The 19,197-nt window shown below is 38.1% G+C and overlaps 1 protein-coding gene across 10 annotated transcripts in view; it reads right to left on the reverse strand.

Annotated features, from left to right (window-relative positions):
* The window catches only part of FHOD3 (formin homology 2 domain containing 3), a 386,896-nt gene that overhangs the window by 321,248 nt on the left and 46,451 nt on the right, over positions 1-19,197 (reverse strand). For all 10 annotated transcript variants that reach the window (XM_064660232.1, XM_064660222.1, XM_064660212.1 and 7 more), the window contains exon 3: positions 9,758-9,822. In XM_064660232.1, coding sequence (XP_064516302.1) covers positions 9,758-9,822 — 65 coding nt within the window. The remainder of the gene's footprint in view (positions 1-9,757; positions 9,823-19,197) is intronic.

Raw genomic sequence — 19,197 nt, forward strand, 5'->3', positions numbered from 1 at the left:
CCTCCCCTGCCCAGAACAGCTCATGTGGTCCCCATACCCTGCAGAATAAGCTGTACTGCTAAAAGGTCTGAGGAAAACTCCAGCCCTCAGGCATGGGTGAGATCAATTCCAGGCCTCCTCCTATGCCCAACCTGCCGAGAAGCTTTCCACACTCTCAGCTGTCCCTATTTCACACGAAGTCAAGAAGTAAGCAAATCTCTCCAGTGGTATTTGATGCTGAACAGGCTTTTAAGTGTCCATTGAACCTAAATTTAGGATTATGGGAAGAAGTAAGGAACACATCCAACATTTATATTTCACTCCTCAGCACAGGAACAAGTTAACTTGACACACCAGTTTTAGACATTCTGAAGTTATAACCAGCCCTTAAAGCTGAAGTGTAAACCTTGTTGACAGCTACAGGGAGAAATAAACCTGCAGAAACAGGGGTTTTTTTTAAGCACAGAGTTTACCAACACACTCCATGTTTTAATAGCAAGACCAGAGCTAAATATTTAATGTCTGAAAGGTTAAAAGAAACCTGATATATAACTTCATACATACCAGACCCATCTCAAACTGCTAAATATGAATTGACATGGCTTATGACATCCTACATCTTAAAACAGCGTGCCGCTCAGCCACAATAACTGCTGGGGTTCTAAATTAAGAGGCTTTAACTTTACCTCTTTGGAGCCTAAATTTTTATGTGCCGTATTCAGTCTTGAGCAGGAAAAGAAAACCTTAAAGGAGCTGTTATCATCATTAAAATACAGATGCTGAACATTAAAAAAACCCAAACAAACCAACAAAACAAAAAACAAAACCGCCACACCCAGAAAAGGGCAACTTATGATTAAAAACACTTGAAGACATGAAAAGCTATGAAACAAAGCAAGTATTTTGCATTACATACTACTGCCAATGAAACATTGCCATCCATCTCTCTCTCTCTCCCCCTTTCCCAGACAGAGATACCATGATTTCCTCAATTTCATCAAGCTCATACAAGTACAAAACCATAATGACAATGAGTGGTGGTTCTTCCACCACTGACGATCACATCTGACCATAGCAAGTTCTGAGCTCAACATGAGGATTTCATCTAAATGCTTCCACAGGTACTGTCACAATATTTTTGCATGATAGTAAACACTTTATTCTTGACACTGGATAGATTTGGTGGATATCTCATTTGAAAGTCTTGGAGAAACCAACATACATTACATCAGGGTACTCTGCCACCTGTTTCAATAAAGCTCCTCAGTCTTTGAAGTATTTCCTTCAAAAAAAAAAAGAAATTGAGAGGCACAGAATTTACAAATTAAACCATCTTAATTTCTACAGAAATAAAAGCAGCTGCACATGAAAAAGATGAAAAGAATATAAATGAAAGAGGAATAGAATAGCTGAAGGCAAGGAAAGAACAGTACACATTATTTGAATGCCACAATGAAAATCAACAACAGAGAGCAACTATTTCTTGACTGTTGAATTATGAGATACTGCATTTACCATTACATATCATTGTGGAAAGGAAGTTAATAAACCTCATGAAAAAGCAGTCCAACAGCATTCTGAAACCCCATGAATTTTATGTCATCTTCCACTCTATGTACAGGTCCATGCATCTTAGAACACCTCAGAGATGCAGGGACTATATTTACCCTAATTCCACTTAAGCAAAATCAGCATCCATCTGCCTTCCTTACAAATAAGGAATTTTCTAATTTCTCTTCTATAGTTTAGGTGCTTAATTTTGTTTTACTGCTATAAGTTCTGCAGAGTAAAGCTTAAACCAAGATAGAGTGTTGTAAAGTTTCAAGAGAACTAATCTGAATTCAATTCATTTGGTTTATATTTTCTGTATAGAACAGGTTTACAAGAAGGCAGAAAACAGATCATTCTGTTCTTTTCCAAGTGTAATGCTAATTTATTTGTAGATATTTAATATGAACTTTTTTCCTTAATTAAAGGCTTGAACAGGCTGTACTTCAGTCTACAGCAAAATGAGTTCAACAGTCTGAACACCAACCATAAGTGAAAGGATAACATTGTCTGTCAACACAAATATCTATAAAGTAAGTGGGAAGTGCAAATAGCTAAAAATGGGAACTACATGAAAACTAACAATAGGTATTGATTTAAGAGGTGGCATAAAATTTGTTATTTTATTTTCCTTTTAAGGAAACTATACAAACTCCTACACTTACAGAGATTTAGGATACCCCTTTGATACACCATACTAATTCAATACTTCTTAGGATACTTCATACTAATTTTCCTTCTTTGCTTTATGAGGAAATGGTTTCTTTTAAGGTACCATTGAAGATGATTGAGGAATTTTTATTGTTGTTGTTTTGTTTAGAAACAAGACTTATTTTAATTCTCACTATGTTTTCAGTGTCAAAAGTAGATTCCTTCTCCCTTGCAGATCTTTACATATTGCAAAAAAAAGGGCAAACTTGTCAGAAAAAAAAACACGTCAGAAAGAGGATATCCCAATTCAGACATTTCACTCGATTTCTGCAATACTTCCCAGTGTGAGTCGAGTCAGATAAGCTTTCAAATTTTAACACAAAGCTTCCCAAGACAAGAAAAGCATCCCACTAGCACGCTCCACAGCAGCCCTTTCAAAGCTGGAACAAGCCCATCTAAAGCAGGAATCTACTACTTTTAATGTGACAATCACCGCTAACGGAGGCTTTATCTGCTCTACAGTTTCTTGGTTCTTCTTGCTACAAAGCCTATTTTAAGTATTATAATTTAAATTAAATATGCAGAGACTAATCTTGAAAATTTACCTGCTTTGTCTCAAAGCAGGATTCTGAGATCCTACAGGACTGGTACAGAACTGGGATAACAGAAGGCAAATCACAAGTTATAGTGAAGTACAAGGGTTCATCCCCACAAAGGAGGCTGACTAAACACACACATGAGGAGTAGAACAGGAGTCTAATATTTCAGTTTAAAGAGTTGTACATTTTTAAAGCAAACCCACAAGTTATTTATACGGATAGATTTTTCACAAAGTAATCTGATCTGGGAATCGGGGGATTTTACTTAAAGCATCTGTGTTCCACATTCTCAGGAAAGAAAATTTAAATAATCCTAAAAAGCTGAAAAAGGTATTTTATCATAGCCTTTGCAGCTATTCCACATTTCACTCAAACTGAAAGCTTGAGAGCTGAACCAGATATCTCCAATCCCATCTGGAAGGAGGGCCCAGTAAGTACTATGTGCACTGTCTTAACTAGAACTCAAATTATTCTATTAAAAAAGCCTAACCCTTAAAAAAAATTCTCCCAAGCTCTGGCATTCCTTTTCACGTTTTTTCAATTTGTGTGATGTCAGTTTACATCTAATAAACATGTTGTTTATTATCTTCATTTAAGTCAGGACTTTTACCAAGTTACAGCAGGAGTCATAGGAAGCATATCATGATTACAAATCCATAATGCATACAGGATCCCTGTGTAGCACCATTGAATTCATTAATCACAGCCTTTTTGGTCCCAATTATGCTAAGAAGATATTCAATAAAGCAATTTCACCTCACCTCTCTCTCTCCTGTTACCATCGGTGCAAAGAAGGCAAAACCACAGCGCTTCCGACAAATTCTCAAGGCACCTCTTTTGTTCCCTTTAAATTAAATCCGAATTGGTTGCACGTTTTACTGAACTGCTAATGCTCTCCACATGTTCCCTCTCTCAAACTGAAAATGTTTTCTATTAGGAATGCCTAACACTGAACATAAAACTGTAAAATGTCCTTCAAACAACCCAAAGTTCCTCTCTTTCACTGGAACATATCAGTACTCGCCCAGATGAAGACCCCACAGTCCCACAATTAAGCTTCCTTTAGGAAAGCTTTTTAACAAGACTCCTTTTCTTAGTGTGTTCAGAAAATCCCTTACCAAAAGAAAGCTGTTTATTTTAAAATCCATAAGTTATTCCTTTGAAAAATAAAATCAAAGTTTTAAAGCATGAACTACAGAAAGTTCACATTGTCCATGGCCGTGAAAAACCTACTGTGGTACTCAGCACACAACAAACACACACATGCCAGACAGATGAAATAGAATAAGGATATTTGCAGGTAGGAGTATCTCATGTGAGACAGTACCAATAACATGGGCTCTAGGCACAAGCTTAACTGCTCTCAGAGAATGAAATGCAACATGGTTTCACAGTTCCTTAGCATAGCAGCACTGGCTTTTCTGTGCTTCCATGCTATACTCCTAAGGGGACAAACAATGCTTTTTCCCCCTTCAGTCCACGTATCAACTTCTCTGCAACAAAGGGCCAGGTACGGATACAGACTCAAGACAGCTTTTTTCTTCCTGAAAGCACTGTGGTTCCACTGGGTAGGAACTTGTTCCTTCACATGCCTGAGGTGCAGGTCCTACCACAAGGTTCAACAGATGCATAAATAGTTGCAGGCCGTAATCGTATCTTCTGTAGCATACACAACAAGTCCACATAATGGATAACAGAAGGGAAAACTGTACAAGGAAAAAAGGACTAGCTGCATAGTTCAGCTATTACAGGACAAATAAAAACAGCTGGCTTCTACTAGCCCCCTAGTTGCAACTAGCTTACAGCTTTTCCCTCAGGTATCCCAGAACAATGCAGGCTTGAGAAGGTATTTATGGCTACAGTTCATAACTGATATCAAGAGTGAAAGGATATCAAGAAGATAATCCCAAGAGCTTTGTGGAAAGGCTGGGTTATTGGTGCTAACACTGCTGGTTAATGCAGATGCCCTAATAATAGGGGCTAGAAACAGCCACTGTGCAGCATGGCAGACCTTGTGTCACAGACTTGGGAATAACCTGCCTCTGAGCACCTGTGGATGGATGGGGAAGGATGGGCCTGCTGCAGATCACTTAAGCACCGTGCTCTGGTAGCTCTGCAAATGCTCATGTGCAAAAGCCAATAGAACAAGATTACAAAGTGGTTGGAACAACTAACACTGAAGCTATATTATACATTTAGTGTGACTCTTGCCATAATATACTTGCACACTGTTTAGGGCCCTCTCTGGATCAAGCTATGTAATGTAACATACACAAATATCTATGCAAATTATTTTTAATCTATTGACAGATGAAAGACTTTGCATAAGTATAGGAAGGAGTTATAACAATAGAAAAAAAATGTAATTTTATAATGCAAAAACATTTAAAATAACTGACTAGGGGGTACTCTGTGTGTTTGTGTGTCGGTTAGGGGTTTTTTATTTGTTTGATTTGGTTTTGGTTTGGTTTTTTGGGGTTTTTTTAAATAACAAACTGACATGAAGAGGTAGTAAAATTTAAAATACTGCTTGCAACATTTGCTGACCTTCCAAGATACAGTACTCTAAGTAATCCCAGGTCAATACATGTACTCAGAATCACATCAACTTTTGTTATTTGCATTCTTCTTGTATTACATTGTATTAACAATTCAAGCTTACGTCAAACTGCTTTTGGCAGAATTATTCTAAGTCACTGTCATGGATCCCTGTTCAAACATCCTTTTTAGTATTGATTGCAACTCTTCTGATTCAACATCACAGACGTAAGCATCTTAGAAGAGGACATGGGTGTCTCTTGAGCTAAATACTGCATCCATATATGTAAGAGCAAATGGTACCTTTTCTCTCAGAAGTCACTTCAGATTTTGAGAAAAAAACTACCAAGAAGCAATGAACAGCAAGAGCTACAAATAGAGTTGTCCCAGCAAGTACGTAATGGCTACACCAAGTCACTCTGCAGGAAAAGTGAAGCTTGTAAAGATCTTTAAAGCTTCACTGTCAAAATGTTGCTCTGACTAAAACCCTCCATTTAGTTTCAGGGGCTAAACCTTTTTACACTGTTGGTGTTCACTCTGTATAGCTACCTCCTCATTTACATTAGACTTTATTAAGGCTTCAGCTGAGCCCTGTAACTGTTAAAATATATACAAACTAAAATTATGTTAAGGCAAAACTAAATACAAACAAAGTCATACAGCTGCCAAAAGTACTAAAAAGACTTTTCCCACAAGGGTATTAACTCGTAATAAATGTGATTTGAATACAAGGTCAAATTTGAAAGCCTGTGAGGAAAAAAATCCCTGAGTTGACACTATCTGATTTAAGGATCTCCTCACAGCCCAGAAAGCCAACTGCATCCTAGGCTGCATCGAGAAAGGAGTGGCCAGCCAGTCAAGGGATATAATTTTCCCATTCTACTCCGCCCTTGTAAGACCCCACCTGGAGTACTGCATCCAGCCTTGGGGTCCTCAGCACAAGAAAGAAGTGGACTTGTTAGAGCAGGTCTGGAGGGCAACAAAGATGCTCTGATCACCTCTCCTATGAAGACAGTTTGAGAGAGCTGGGGCTGTTCACCCAGGAGAAGAAAAGGCTTCGGGGAGACCTCAAAGCAGCCTTCCAGTACTTAAAGGGGCTTACCAAAAAAAAAAAAAAAAAAAAAAGAGGGAGAACAATTTTTATATAAACAGACAGTGATAGGACAAGAGGCAATGGTTTTAAAAATGAAAGAAGTTAGGTTTAGATTAGATATTAGGAAGAAATTCTTTACTGTGAGGGTGGTAAGGCACTGAAGCAGGTTGCCCAGAGAGCCTGTAGATGCCTCATCCCTGGACATGTTCAGGGCCAGGTTGGATGGGGCCCTGAGCAACCTGATCGGGTGGATGGCATTGCTGTCCACGGCAGGGGGTTGGAACTACATGATTTTTAAGGTCCCTTCCAACCCTACCCATTCTATGATTCTATGATTCCTCTGCTAAGGTCTTTGAACATCAACAGGTACAAACATTAATCTAAAATTTTCAATTAATTATGTTCTCTGAATAAAACTGGTTTCAGCAATACTCTTTTGATATTAAAAAAATTCTAAATATTGAAGTGTGTATTGAACCCATTTAAATTTACTGCCTTGATTAGTCCTCATAATTCAATCACGATGAAGCCAAAATGGGAAAAGAAACAGAGAGGTATTTAAAAGAAATTTTTTTCCTCCATGATGAAAGTCCTTAGCGTGAACATAAGACAAGAACTCAAATTGAGAGAAAAAAAAGAAAGTACTAATTCATTAAAATGAGTGAGATGTTTAAGAATGACTGGTATGCAACAGGGTAGAAACTACCACCAACTTTTGCACTCAAGTTACTAAGTATTATCCTTTCACTGTCCTGCTTAAAACAAACAAACAAACCACCAAAAAAACCCAGCCAAAAACCCCAAACATCAAAAAACAAAAAACCACCCCACCTGACATGGGACTTGCTAAGTCTTCACAAGTCTCAGAAAATATTGGCCTGTAGTCAATACATCCTCTGACACTAAAGCCCAGAAAATTCCTTGAGATCTGAAGTCACTAATGATGGAAAACTTTATCTGGACATCTGAATACAAACACTTTTGTATTTCTCACAATTTAAAAGTACAGTGAGTTAGGAAGAAGGAAAAAAATATTGATCCAACTGCCAAATGGGAAAGTTTATGGCAGGAAAGCTACTACTTTACACCTCTTAGCTCTTAAGAGCAAAGTAAAACCCTGAACGCAAAGATGACAGGAGGCTGTGCAGAAAGGTGGCTACATAACAAACCCCATCTTCTCAGAAAGCAGCCCTAGCTATCTGTTGGGGACTTTGCAGAGTCAGTAACATTGCTAACCACAGTGCTTTCCAAGCATACTGTAAAGACTGCAAGAAAATAGCCAAAGCAAGACAGCTTTAGTCCACATAACACCATCTCAGATTCCTCTAGCTCCTGGCTTCTACCCCAAATATGTAACACATCTTTTAACCTCTAAACCTAATGCTTAGAGTTCAAAAGATATGTTAATAGGCAGTGGATGTGCACACACATGCAAAATGAAGAGAAGTAGTACCTACTGTACCAGTGAAACAACCGTACTATTTTGTGACACGTTTAACTGCCAAGTACAGCTCACCAAACAAGGCCAGTACTAAGAAACACAGGTTGTCCCCTGACTCTTTCAAACTATCCCATACCAAAAAATAAGGCATGTTTGATATGCAAAAATGGAAAAGAAAATAAGAGAGAAGAAACTACACTACATCAATCTATAGGCTGAAACAAAAACTTACCCCAAAAATCTAAACTTCAGCAGGGGGGATGGAAATTAGAACCAGAACTTGCATTTGGCTCTTCTGCCTGTAACGAAGCAAGCCAAAAACCCATATCCAAACACACCTCTTCTCTAGAAGTTTGAAATCTGGACTCAAATTTTGCAGCCTGGCTTCCTCCGCATTCACCACTGAATGTATCACTGCTGCCAGAGAGTAACAGCACCTGACAAGGGAATGCACTTTCATACAGGAACAATTAAGATACGTGCACAGTAATATGCCTAATTGCCCACACTGAGCTTGAATGAAAATATTAGGACAGTGCAATCACACGTGGAAGCTCAGAACCTGATGTGCTCTAATTCCTCAATGGCTGCACTCTGGAGAAAAAAATTTACATGAAAATTCTTTTTATAAAACCTCAATCCAGGAAACATATCAAGTCTTGTCTTGCTGCACTGGTCTGTTTTGCCAAATATACTTCCAGACCTAATAAGAACAATCTTCTTCAAGCTGTTCTTAATTTCACTCACATTTATAAAATCAGCTTAGACTTTGCAGCATCTCTGTTCCTCCTCTAACACTTAACACGTAGGCTTGCTCTACTGTAATTTCTCAAGTCAATGGTAGTAGAGGACAAAAAATGTTCCTGTATGAAGCAGCCTAGAGATCGTTCTCAATGGGAGGTATTTGAGGAATTCTGTAGGTTGCTTATGCTCAGTTCAGATTTTCAGAAATGCCATTTCATAACATGTCCTGGGGGCAGGGGAAAAAAGTTTAGCTGTATTTAAAGCCTCCAACAGCAGTGTCACTGCAGAAATGACACAAAACTTTGACTTTCTCCTCTTCCTTTTAAGGAAAATACCTATATTTCAAGGTTTCAGCTATTATATCTTGAAGCAAGAGCAACAACAAGTTAAATGTATTAGAATGCTGAATACACTGTTGTTGAAAACAAAACAGGTGACTGTGGCACAGACATACAGGAATTTGTTTTTTTTTTAAACCAGCCTCCCATAACATACATCATAGTATCATCAGGACATGAACATTAGCTTTGCCACTAACACTCACTGAAACACTCTGCTCCATAGAAAGCTGGAGAACATACTAACCCCATCACAGTACATCAACCTCTGTTCACGCAACCCTAAACCCTTTTGACACACCCTTTATGACTTTCATCACACTTTTCCTTGTGACAGCATTGTTTTAATAAGGGTTTTTAAGACACTGACACTGATAATGACAAATATGCAGCCAAAATCTGCAAGATGTGAAGTAATAAATTTTACATGCTATTAAAATGGATTAGTTAGCTATCAGCCAACAAGTCTTCAAAACCCCTTCCCAATCCAGAACACAATCTTCTTTGGACACACATAAAGACTGTGACAAGACAGATAATCAAAGATTCTCCAAAGCACCTCCCAGCCATCACACTTCACTGTCAAACACTATACTTCACTGTCAAATACTATATTTCCCTGGGATGTTTAACATGCTTTAAGGATAGTGTAACTAATGCAACCTAATTTCAGCACACAACAAGCAGAACAAAAAGAAAAAATCAATTTATTTGCCATTATCCTCAACTTGGAACACAGCAACTCTGATTGATATTCCCCAGATTTGCTTCTTGGAAATCAATTCTGTTTATTTCTTCTCTTTTGGACACGCGGACCTTAACTTACCAATGCAGGCATGGACTCTCACCGACAGCTGGGTCCTCAGAATTATACTGTGCTTCTTGCCTCTCCTAAAAACAGAAGAGAAGAAAAATATATAAAGGTGTAGGGAGGAAGCAGAGGAATTAGGAATGAAGCAATGAAGTTGAGCCTAGGAAAAAAAGGGTGGGAGGTAAGGGAAGGTATTACAAATTATATATTTGTTTCTCATAATCCACTGCTATTTTAATTTGGAATAAATTAATTTCCTCAAGTCGAATCTGTTTTGTCTATGAAAGCAATTGGCAAGCAGACTCCCCATCTTTATCTCACTCAGTGAGTTTTTTCATCTTCTATTCCCTCCCTGCTGTTGAGGATGGGGAGTGACAGAGCAGCTGGGTGGGCATCTGGAAGCTTGCCAAGGTCAATCTACCACAACCCCTCTCTAGAAATCTGTATTAGACAAGTACCAAGTGATGACTGCACATTTTAATTTTCACAGTAATATTTTAATACTAGCTTTAGTCAAGCATTAAAAGAAAATGCAAGTTCAAACAAGAGGTTAACGACACTTTCACAGATCTGCTCATGCAGCCTAATCAGTCTTTAAAGCACAAAGATAGCTGTGTTTTCCATGCAAAGAGGCAAAACTTAGTCCTCCTTCACTCTGGCTTTCAGTTCCATACCGAGATTCCATTAAATGGAATGAGTATTTTAATTAGCTGCTACATACCTCCTTTGTTTTTCAGACAAATTAGTATTAGCTGCACTTCTTCAATCTGGACAAGAACACTGTTCTTGATTTCTAGGTGCTACACCTGCAAACTGGCATGAAAACATGGACAGCACTTTGTCTCCATGGCAAAACCTGCTCACCTGAGGGAAGGTGGGAGGGTAAAAAAAGCCAAATGTCTTTTCTGTTTGCACAGCAGCATATTCTTCCATTACAATTTCATACAGTCTTTCCCTCTTTTCTAAAGATGTTTCATGATGTTTCTCAATATAAACAATACCTTTTTTTTTTTGGTAGCTCTCCAAGCTTTAGCAGTGGTGCTACTTCTCCCTCTACCTCACCTCCCTACAAAGACCCTGGAAACTTAAAGCAAAACTTTGAGCAAGCTCTCTTCTACAAGTTCTGTTCTACACTATCGTCCCAACTGTTGTGCCTCATCAGACAGAAAATTCTCACAAACATTTATTTCTGTCCTTATCTCACATTGGTCACATTGGCAATCTTACCAGTCTACCAAAATCAATATGATTCAAACCCCAGAAATTACTAAGATGAAGACTCACTTGTAGTGCTGCATTTCTCCACTCCTTCCCAGGCTGCACTATGATCATCACTACAGAGGCATTTCATGGGTTTAAGACATACTACATATACCACACAGAAGCTAATTATAATAAGACCAGTGACATGCAAAACACCAAAAATTACGCAGTTGCCTGCTGAATGCTTCTGACTATCACATCGCATGAATAACACTTCTGCAAAATGAGGATCACTGAAAATTATTACATCCGTGATTATACACACACCTATCATGGCAAGCATCTTACAATAATAAATGCCAAAAAAGGGGGTACCTTGAAATCCATCCATGATTTCACAGATTCATGAAGTACTGGCTAAATAGCATTAAAATACCATCAAAAAGTATGTCTGTAGGCAAGTTTGTCCCGATACCAGGGTGGGACAGACAGATAATTTGCATTAAAAAAAATAGGTTCAAAAATACACTGCAGAAAAGAATTTTCAACAAAAAAACTTCATTTATTAAAAACAAAATCTAGACATGTAAGAAAGCTTGCAATCTATTCTTAACTAAGGCTTGTAGTTTTAATGACATGACTTCTTAAAAAACGAATAGGTTTTAGTGAGTGCAACTATTCATTAAAAAATGCCAAGAAGTAACAGAGTTAATAGCTATACAATTTAGCAGCAGTAGAGTAGGTAAATTTCACATATTGTGCTGACATAGCATTCTGTTAATCTACATTGAGATTAGAATTGTTATCACAAGAAGATTAACTGCTAGTCCTGGGAGTCACCAAGATACAAAACGTTTTCTATATTCAACTTCTCTAATAAATTAATGTAAATAAATACAAGCCAACAGCTCACTGAGTGCCTGTCTTATGCAATATAATGCTTTATTTTGTAATTATTTAAGTACCACATTACAAATAGTTTCAGTCAATTATACATGTCCAATATGTGATTCAAATGACATTTTAAAAATAGTACCTCGATTGGCTGTCTTAAACAGTTATTTGTTTTGAAGTAAAGCCTATGTCTGAGCCAAGCAATTCCTCAAACAGAACAGAAATACCGAGAATGGTGTTGAGGGAGAAAGGGGGGGAAAATATTATTAAATAAAATGATAATAATTTAAAAATCAAAACAAACAAACCAACCACACATCAAAAGAAACCAACACCAACACAATTTTCCTCTTAATGTTTCAAGGAAACTTTGTAAGGAATTTTTAAGAGATCCTATTTTATTAGGACACTGACATCCCTTCTCCTCAGTTCTATACTAAAATTTAGTTGCCGGTATAAAAAACTGGATTTTTATGTAATTGTACAATTAAGATCCATTAGCATTATTAGCAAGGCAGAACACAATTACTTCCCTGTCAAAGCTCGTCTTTGCAAAATAGGAGAATGCATCAATTAACATACATTTTCTATTTCAATGTTTTCTTTCTTTCAGGGCAGGCAACCATTCAGACTTCCTAATATTTTTCCGAAGACCTAGATATTTCAATTCAATAAATGTAGTCTCTTTTAAAACAATCTCCTGCTTCTGGAAACACATTATTTTACCATTTAAAACCAAAGGAGAAAAATATTTTTCAAATATTCTTCATGATTACTTAATCACTCAATAAAAAAATTCACTAGATCAAGGGGGTTAATTCTACAGAAGGCTGTGCTACATCTTTCTGGGTTACTCTTATTGCTTTCTACGCAGTACTTGACAACCATGGAAAGAGCCACAGTTTGATTGCACACCAGCAGATAAATTGCAATGGGTTTAATAACAATCTCTAGTAATATAGTTGACTGTCAAGCAAATTTACTATTCTTCATTGTATTTGCTCAAAAAAAACTGTAGGAAACATCTGATTTATCAAAAGGCTATCACAAGCAGAAGCAAAGTCTGGTACTGTTAGAAGCCACAATTTTAGCTCATGAACAACTTGGAGCTTTTCAGTTAATGTAGATAAGAGAGTGTCTAAGGTCTATTTGGGGGTTTGTTAGGGTCTGTACATTCTTCTATTCCTGAAAAATTTAAAGAATATTAAAAAAAAACCCTAACCCCATAAAGGCAAACGTGGATCTGAATCTTTCATCAAGTGCTACACACATTCATATGGCAACACAGCAACTAAGAGTGATGCATCTTTTTGGGATGCTTCTAGTTTTTTGGGTTTTTTTAAATAACTAGATTACAATAAGCAATCATATCCTACCCTCAGAGCAGTTTTAAACTAGCATATTCCCATGACTCTCATTTTACTCTGTTCCAAGCAGGGATTTCATCCATTCAGATTAGCATTATCAGTCAGCTGTAGATAGGGATAATTCTCGAGGATAACTCGGAGAGAAAAATCATTAGCTATGCTAGCAAGGACAATTACATAAAACCTCTTGAAAATTGTAGTAGTTTATTTGTGCACTCATGTGTTTTGGTACTTAAACCAATAAAAGCATGCTTTCCCTCAGATCTCACCCAAGTTTCTGGCAAGACAGCCTAGATGTGCTGGAAAATGGATTCTAGAAGTTTCAATTCAAACTGGTAATAGCAGCAAAGGGATTGTAAGTCTTGAGGTCCAGAGCATGGACCTTATCATTCCCATTGCACTGGGCTAACAGCACAGCTTACCCCCTTCCTTATCCTACTTTGGTGGAGCACTGTAAAGAGCAACTGGTTCACAGTTGCAGCCAGCATGTAACTCGTGAAACTCCACATAAAAACCCACAGGTTAGATAAGGTTTGCCCTCTTAAGTTTCACCAAATCTGGGAAAATAAAGGTGAAATCATATGCTGGCAAACAGTATAGGTACCTTGTATATTCAACTGTTATTAGATGGGAAGGTTTCCTGCTCCCCCAGCCTCCAACTTCCCCCATATTTAGTTTTTTACACTGCTATTAGGTGCAATATCAGTCAATCGCTCACAGCGAAGCCAACTCTGAACCAGGTGGTGTCAGATCAGCCAGGCATACATTAACCTGGTCCCAAGCGTCTCTTGAAACAATGAGATGACTTTTCATCATCCTTTGCAACCACTACCAAAGCAAACACAACAGATTACTGTACCAAGCTAAACTAACACCATGGGCTGTTGCCTCTTTACTGCAAAGAGAGAAGAGGCTGGATGAAAACTTACCTTAACTGAGCAATGCTGAAAATATTTCCAGACTTGGACAGCATTTAACACCAGTCTAACCTGACGACTTACCCTATAACAATTCTGCACCTAATTCTGCCTGATGTAACAATCTAACCATTATGAAAACCTATCTAACATAGATGCTGCTTTGAAAGTACACACGCTTAACACATGCTTCACATTTTGTTACAGCCTCTCATAGCACTCAGGTTTCTTCATGGACCATTAACCATCTCCAATAATCACATTCACATTTTCCAAGAGGAGTAGCTTAATGAGAACAGCATCCAACAAAAATTCCTACGCTTAAGAAGGAATCACTGACTCCCACAAAAGAAACTCGGACAATACTATGCTACCAGAAGCAAGTGTGTGGCAACAGACATACTCTAGTCTAGAGTGCATTATTCTTGCAAAGGTCTTTCACATTTTTATTTCAGAACCCATGCATTTTCATCTTCACTTGAACACACCACCTTTCAGGGAGTGCAAAATGCTTCTGTATTGGGGTATTGCTTCACAGTCAGCTGCTTCACAGTTAAAGGTACTCCACATCAGCAGTGGAAAACAAACTGTTCCTTGTTGAATGCATAAAGGATGAAATTTTTGCCAGAGTTCAAGCACTTGAATCTATCAGGTTTTCCCTGAAAAAGATCTTCAAGCCAGCACACACACAATAAGGAAAGTGTTTCTTAAACTGCTATTAATCAGACAGCATAAATTCTAGGCTTTGATTTCAAAGCTGTTAAGATACGGTTTGACTGCAGTTTCACTATGATATTCTTCTCCATTCAACTGCAGATTCAAGAGATGGAAAAAAAAAATTCTGACACTTAAAAAAAAAAGTTGTATAAAAGCCAAGTCTTTTGAAAGTGAGAGAGTGCACACATGTGCATGCAGAGAGGAATTAAGAATCTCTCTGAAACTCATCCGCAAATCTTACCCAAACAAATATCCTTTTTGAAGTTTTTGGTGATTATTATCCAAAGATCTAACTGTCATGTTCAAGCTCATGTTATTCCCATTGAATAATGGAAACAAAGGAGCTCATGAAAAAAAGTCAATAATTAAAAAGAAGTCTTTTAAATGCTAAGATTCACTTCCAATATGCTTCAAATGAAATACAGCACTAGTAATCTATTCTGGTACATGACAGGCAGCTGAAGGCAAACACATACACTCCTCCTCATAAGAAGTCAGTGGACTTTTGTCTCTTACCCAAGTTTTTTCATCTAAAAACTTAGTGTGAAGTCAGAATGTGTCTGCATCCTGTTCTTGCAATACACTTGCAAGTCATCTAATTATTTAGCATAGTGGTTTTAATTCAGAGTATTCATGGATCGTGACACATTTACTAAAGTAACAATCATGTGACAAGAGTGGACAAAAATAGGTAAACAGCGACTATTCAGATGTCTGTTCACTCTTAATTAAAAAAAACAAAACATGAAAGTTTAACTTAAAACTTTACTAATCCACATAGAAACAATCTCAACAGCATATTCCCTAAACAAAAACTGGGCAGCCAAAGATAGGAAATAAGGACTACCTAAAGGCTACTTTGGTCACTACAAGGTGCTGGGTTTTTATGTCCCCCTAGGCAGGGTTGCCATTTTTCTTATTTTTACCTCTTTTTAAACAGAAACAAAATAGGATAGAAGGAGAAGGGGGAAGAAAATGAGAAACTCAAAAGCATCAAGGGAAACATTCAAGAGATTCACCAAGTATGCATTATAAGCGACATGAATAGCACCAAATTATTTATTACTAATGTACTTTGAATATGTGTCAGTAAAGGTCTGGGTGGAGTCTTCTGCGTACCTCACCACAAGGCAATGATTTTTGCCAAAAGACAATGAATCAGTTTTACATACTGTGAAACATAGGAAGTTCAGAATGGGGGAACATTTGTTCCATTTGTCCTTTTTAGTAGTTTATGTGCTAGCAAACCTCAGAAGCTGGAAAGTGAGAATCCCCTCCCCACTTTCTCTTCCTATTTTCTGAATCATCATGCTGATTATTTCTCAGTTGTTAATGGCTCTATTTCTACATATTAAAACAAAAACCTTCTAACAGACTCAAATATTTGAGGGCTGACTATTGCCTTCGCAGTCAGAAAATTGACCATTTTTCAAGAGCTGTTCTTATTCATGAACAAATCTATGTCCTATCACCCCCAAAGCTCAACCCATATATAACTGTTTTCAGTGTTATTTATTGAAACACTCATAGCATGAGCAGTTAGAGCTGTATCTTATATTTTTGTATTAAGAAAACACAAAATTTATGAATTGGCAAATGGTGAAGAAATTTGCATTAGAATAGCTCTTTCAACAATAATATTGCTTCTGGTTAAAACAAAACCAAAAACATTGTTTCTACACTTCTTGTCAACCTTGCATCATATTCTTGCACAGAGATATATCACTTAAACAATGCTTTTCAGTTTTTAGGTTATATATTTCCCACTGCTGTCAATGGCTCTCAAGGTCTGGTTGCACATTCCTCCCAGGAATCTTTACACCAGGTAATTTCTGGTCATGTGGTTTTGCTACCACCTGTACTTTGAAGTTCATGCTACATCAGAAATTGAATTTAAAACCTTTTCACACTTGGCAAAACAGATGCCTTTCAAAAATCAGGATTTTTGGAAAAAAAATATATTAGAAGAGCTGAGAACCTACAGGACAAGGAGGAAAGTAAAATAACCTCCCTGCAACTGAGTCACTTGATGCTTCCACCTCTTCAGGCAAAAAGAGTCCCTCTAGTGCTCCCAGCCACACTGTCAGACTCACAGCTTTGGTTCCAGGAGAAAAAAGTCCCAGACCACTTTGGGTGATCTGGGTGCATTAGGAAGAGCACTGCCAGCAGGTCGAGGGAGGTGATCCTGCCCCTCTACTCAGCCTTAGTGAGGCCATATCTGGAGTGCTGTGTCCAATGCTGGGCTCCTCAGTACAAGAGACACAGGGAGCTCCTGGAGCGAGTCCACTGGAGACCTATAAAGATGATTAACGAATTGAAGCATCTCTCTTATGAGGTAAGGCTGAGGGAGGTGGGCCTGTTCAGCCTTGAGAAGAGATAACTGAAAGGGAACTTCATTAATGTCTATAAGTATCTGAAGGAAGGGTGTCCAGAGGATGGATCGAGGCTCTTCTCGGTGGTGACAGCCAATAGGACAAGAGGCAAAGGGCAAAAACTGACGCAGAGGAAGTTTCACCTGAACATGAGGAAGAACTTCCTTCCTGTGTGGGTGACCAAGAACTGGAATAGGTTGCCCAGTGAGGTTGTGGAGTCTCCCTCACTGGAGATACTCAAAAAACAACTGGACACAATCCTGTGCGATGTGCTCTAGGATGACCCTGCTTGAGCAGGGAGGTTGGACCAGATGATCCAGAGTGGTCCCTTCAAACCTGACCCATTCTGTGATTCTGTGACCAATTTCATTAGAAGTTCCATAGTTGCAGAGCAGAGGCAAACAGCACCTGCATAATAATTTTCATTCTCACAAACGCCTCTGCTACCTGACCTAATGCTGACTTGCAGAAGCAAGGGAGAGAACTAATTTTTTTTCAAAATTAAAATGAGCAAAAAACTGACTTAGTTTGTAAAAAATAGTTTTAATAAATTTTCATCAACATTTTCCTTCTACTAGAAATTGTTCTCTATTACCTTAAAAAAAACCCACCTATTTTTATGATTTTCCAGTGTAATTGATGATTAGATAACAAACTGAAGAAAATATTGTCTAAAGTGACCCAACACATTTCAAAGTAATGTCCTACTGGCTTAAATGGCCATTTACACTTTCTCAGAATGTAATTAATTTAACCAGACTCACCAAGAACTATTTCAAAGCTGTCCTACTTTGCAGTAGAACATGCATATGTGTATGTAAGCACATAAAGTCTACTTTGCACTGATTAACATACTACTTTGTGTTTCTTTCTGCTTTTTGGAAGTTTTCCAATAGCATCATATTTGGCAAGGGCTTCTTTGTAACTTGACATACAAATTCTTAAATATAAAACACTGCCCTCAGGCCACTTACTTCTCCATATTAATTCCACTCCGGAAATGGGCTTTACATTTATTGCTGGGCCATCAAGGCTTTTGCTAGTGAGCACAATTACAGAGCAGTAAACGTGAAATAAATTTCTATTTTGCTGTGGTCTTAACCCTGGCAGTAGTCACCAGTTTTCACAGCTTCATTACCGGAGATCCTGGGTTAGTCACAGATTTGCAGTGGTTTAAGCTGTTAGCTCACAACCGGAGGTTATACTGGAGACAATTTTATCAGAAGAGGATTACCACCTTAGTTTAGTTGTTGGTAAAACAAACACGCCCCACACACCAAGCACATAGACAAATGAATTCCCACGGGGTAAAACAGAGTGTGAGCTACACGAATCTCCCCCCGCGATTACCACAGGGCAGGAGCAGGCATAGGAATAGTTGCCATGGAATAGGAAGTGTAGCTAATTCACAGCTTTTACTAATTACCCAGCACAAACTCACCCAGCTGCCCACATGCTCTAGGCAATTGCACTGCTACTATAACAGTTTGCACCAGCAGACAGTGAGTGCACACGATGCTGCTGCTGTCCCACATTTGGATTCTCAAATCAATGGTTTCACTTGCCACTGGAGTTGAGTTCGGAGTAGTCCTATAGTGCTTTCTGGCAGCCCTACCTGAAGCCCTGCAGACGATCTGTTTATGGAGAGACAAAGGGATTTCCTCCTCACAAATTGAAGAGAAACACATTTCCAAGCCTCGAGAGCTGCTCACTTAGCTTATAGCCTCGTCATCGAGGAGGAGGGCAGAGTGCAAACACAGCTATTAAGGAGCTTCAATGTTAATAAAATTAAATGGTTTTAAATAGAACATCTGGCATCAGCTGTTTCCATAAGCTGTTTTTATTTAAGTTTCCACCATAAAATACTGGACTTCTTAGCTATTTTCACATGTAAACCTGAATGCCAAATTAGGCTATCTTTAAAAAAGTTGTCCAAGGAAAAACTGTAAGAATTATTCACACGCTTTTTGGTTTGGCACTTTATT

The sequence above is a fragment of the Pseudopipra pipra genome, chromosome 1, assembly GCF_036250125.1.
Source record: "Pseudopipra pipra isolate bDixPip1 chromosome 1, bDixPip1.hap1, whole genome shotgun sequence".
NCBI lineage: Eukaryota > Metazoa > Chordata > Aves > Passeriformes > Pipridae > Pseudopipra > Pseudopipra pipra.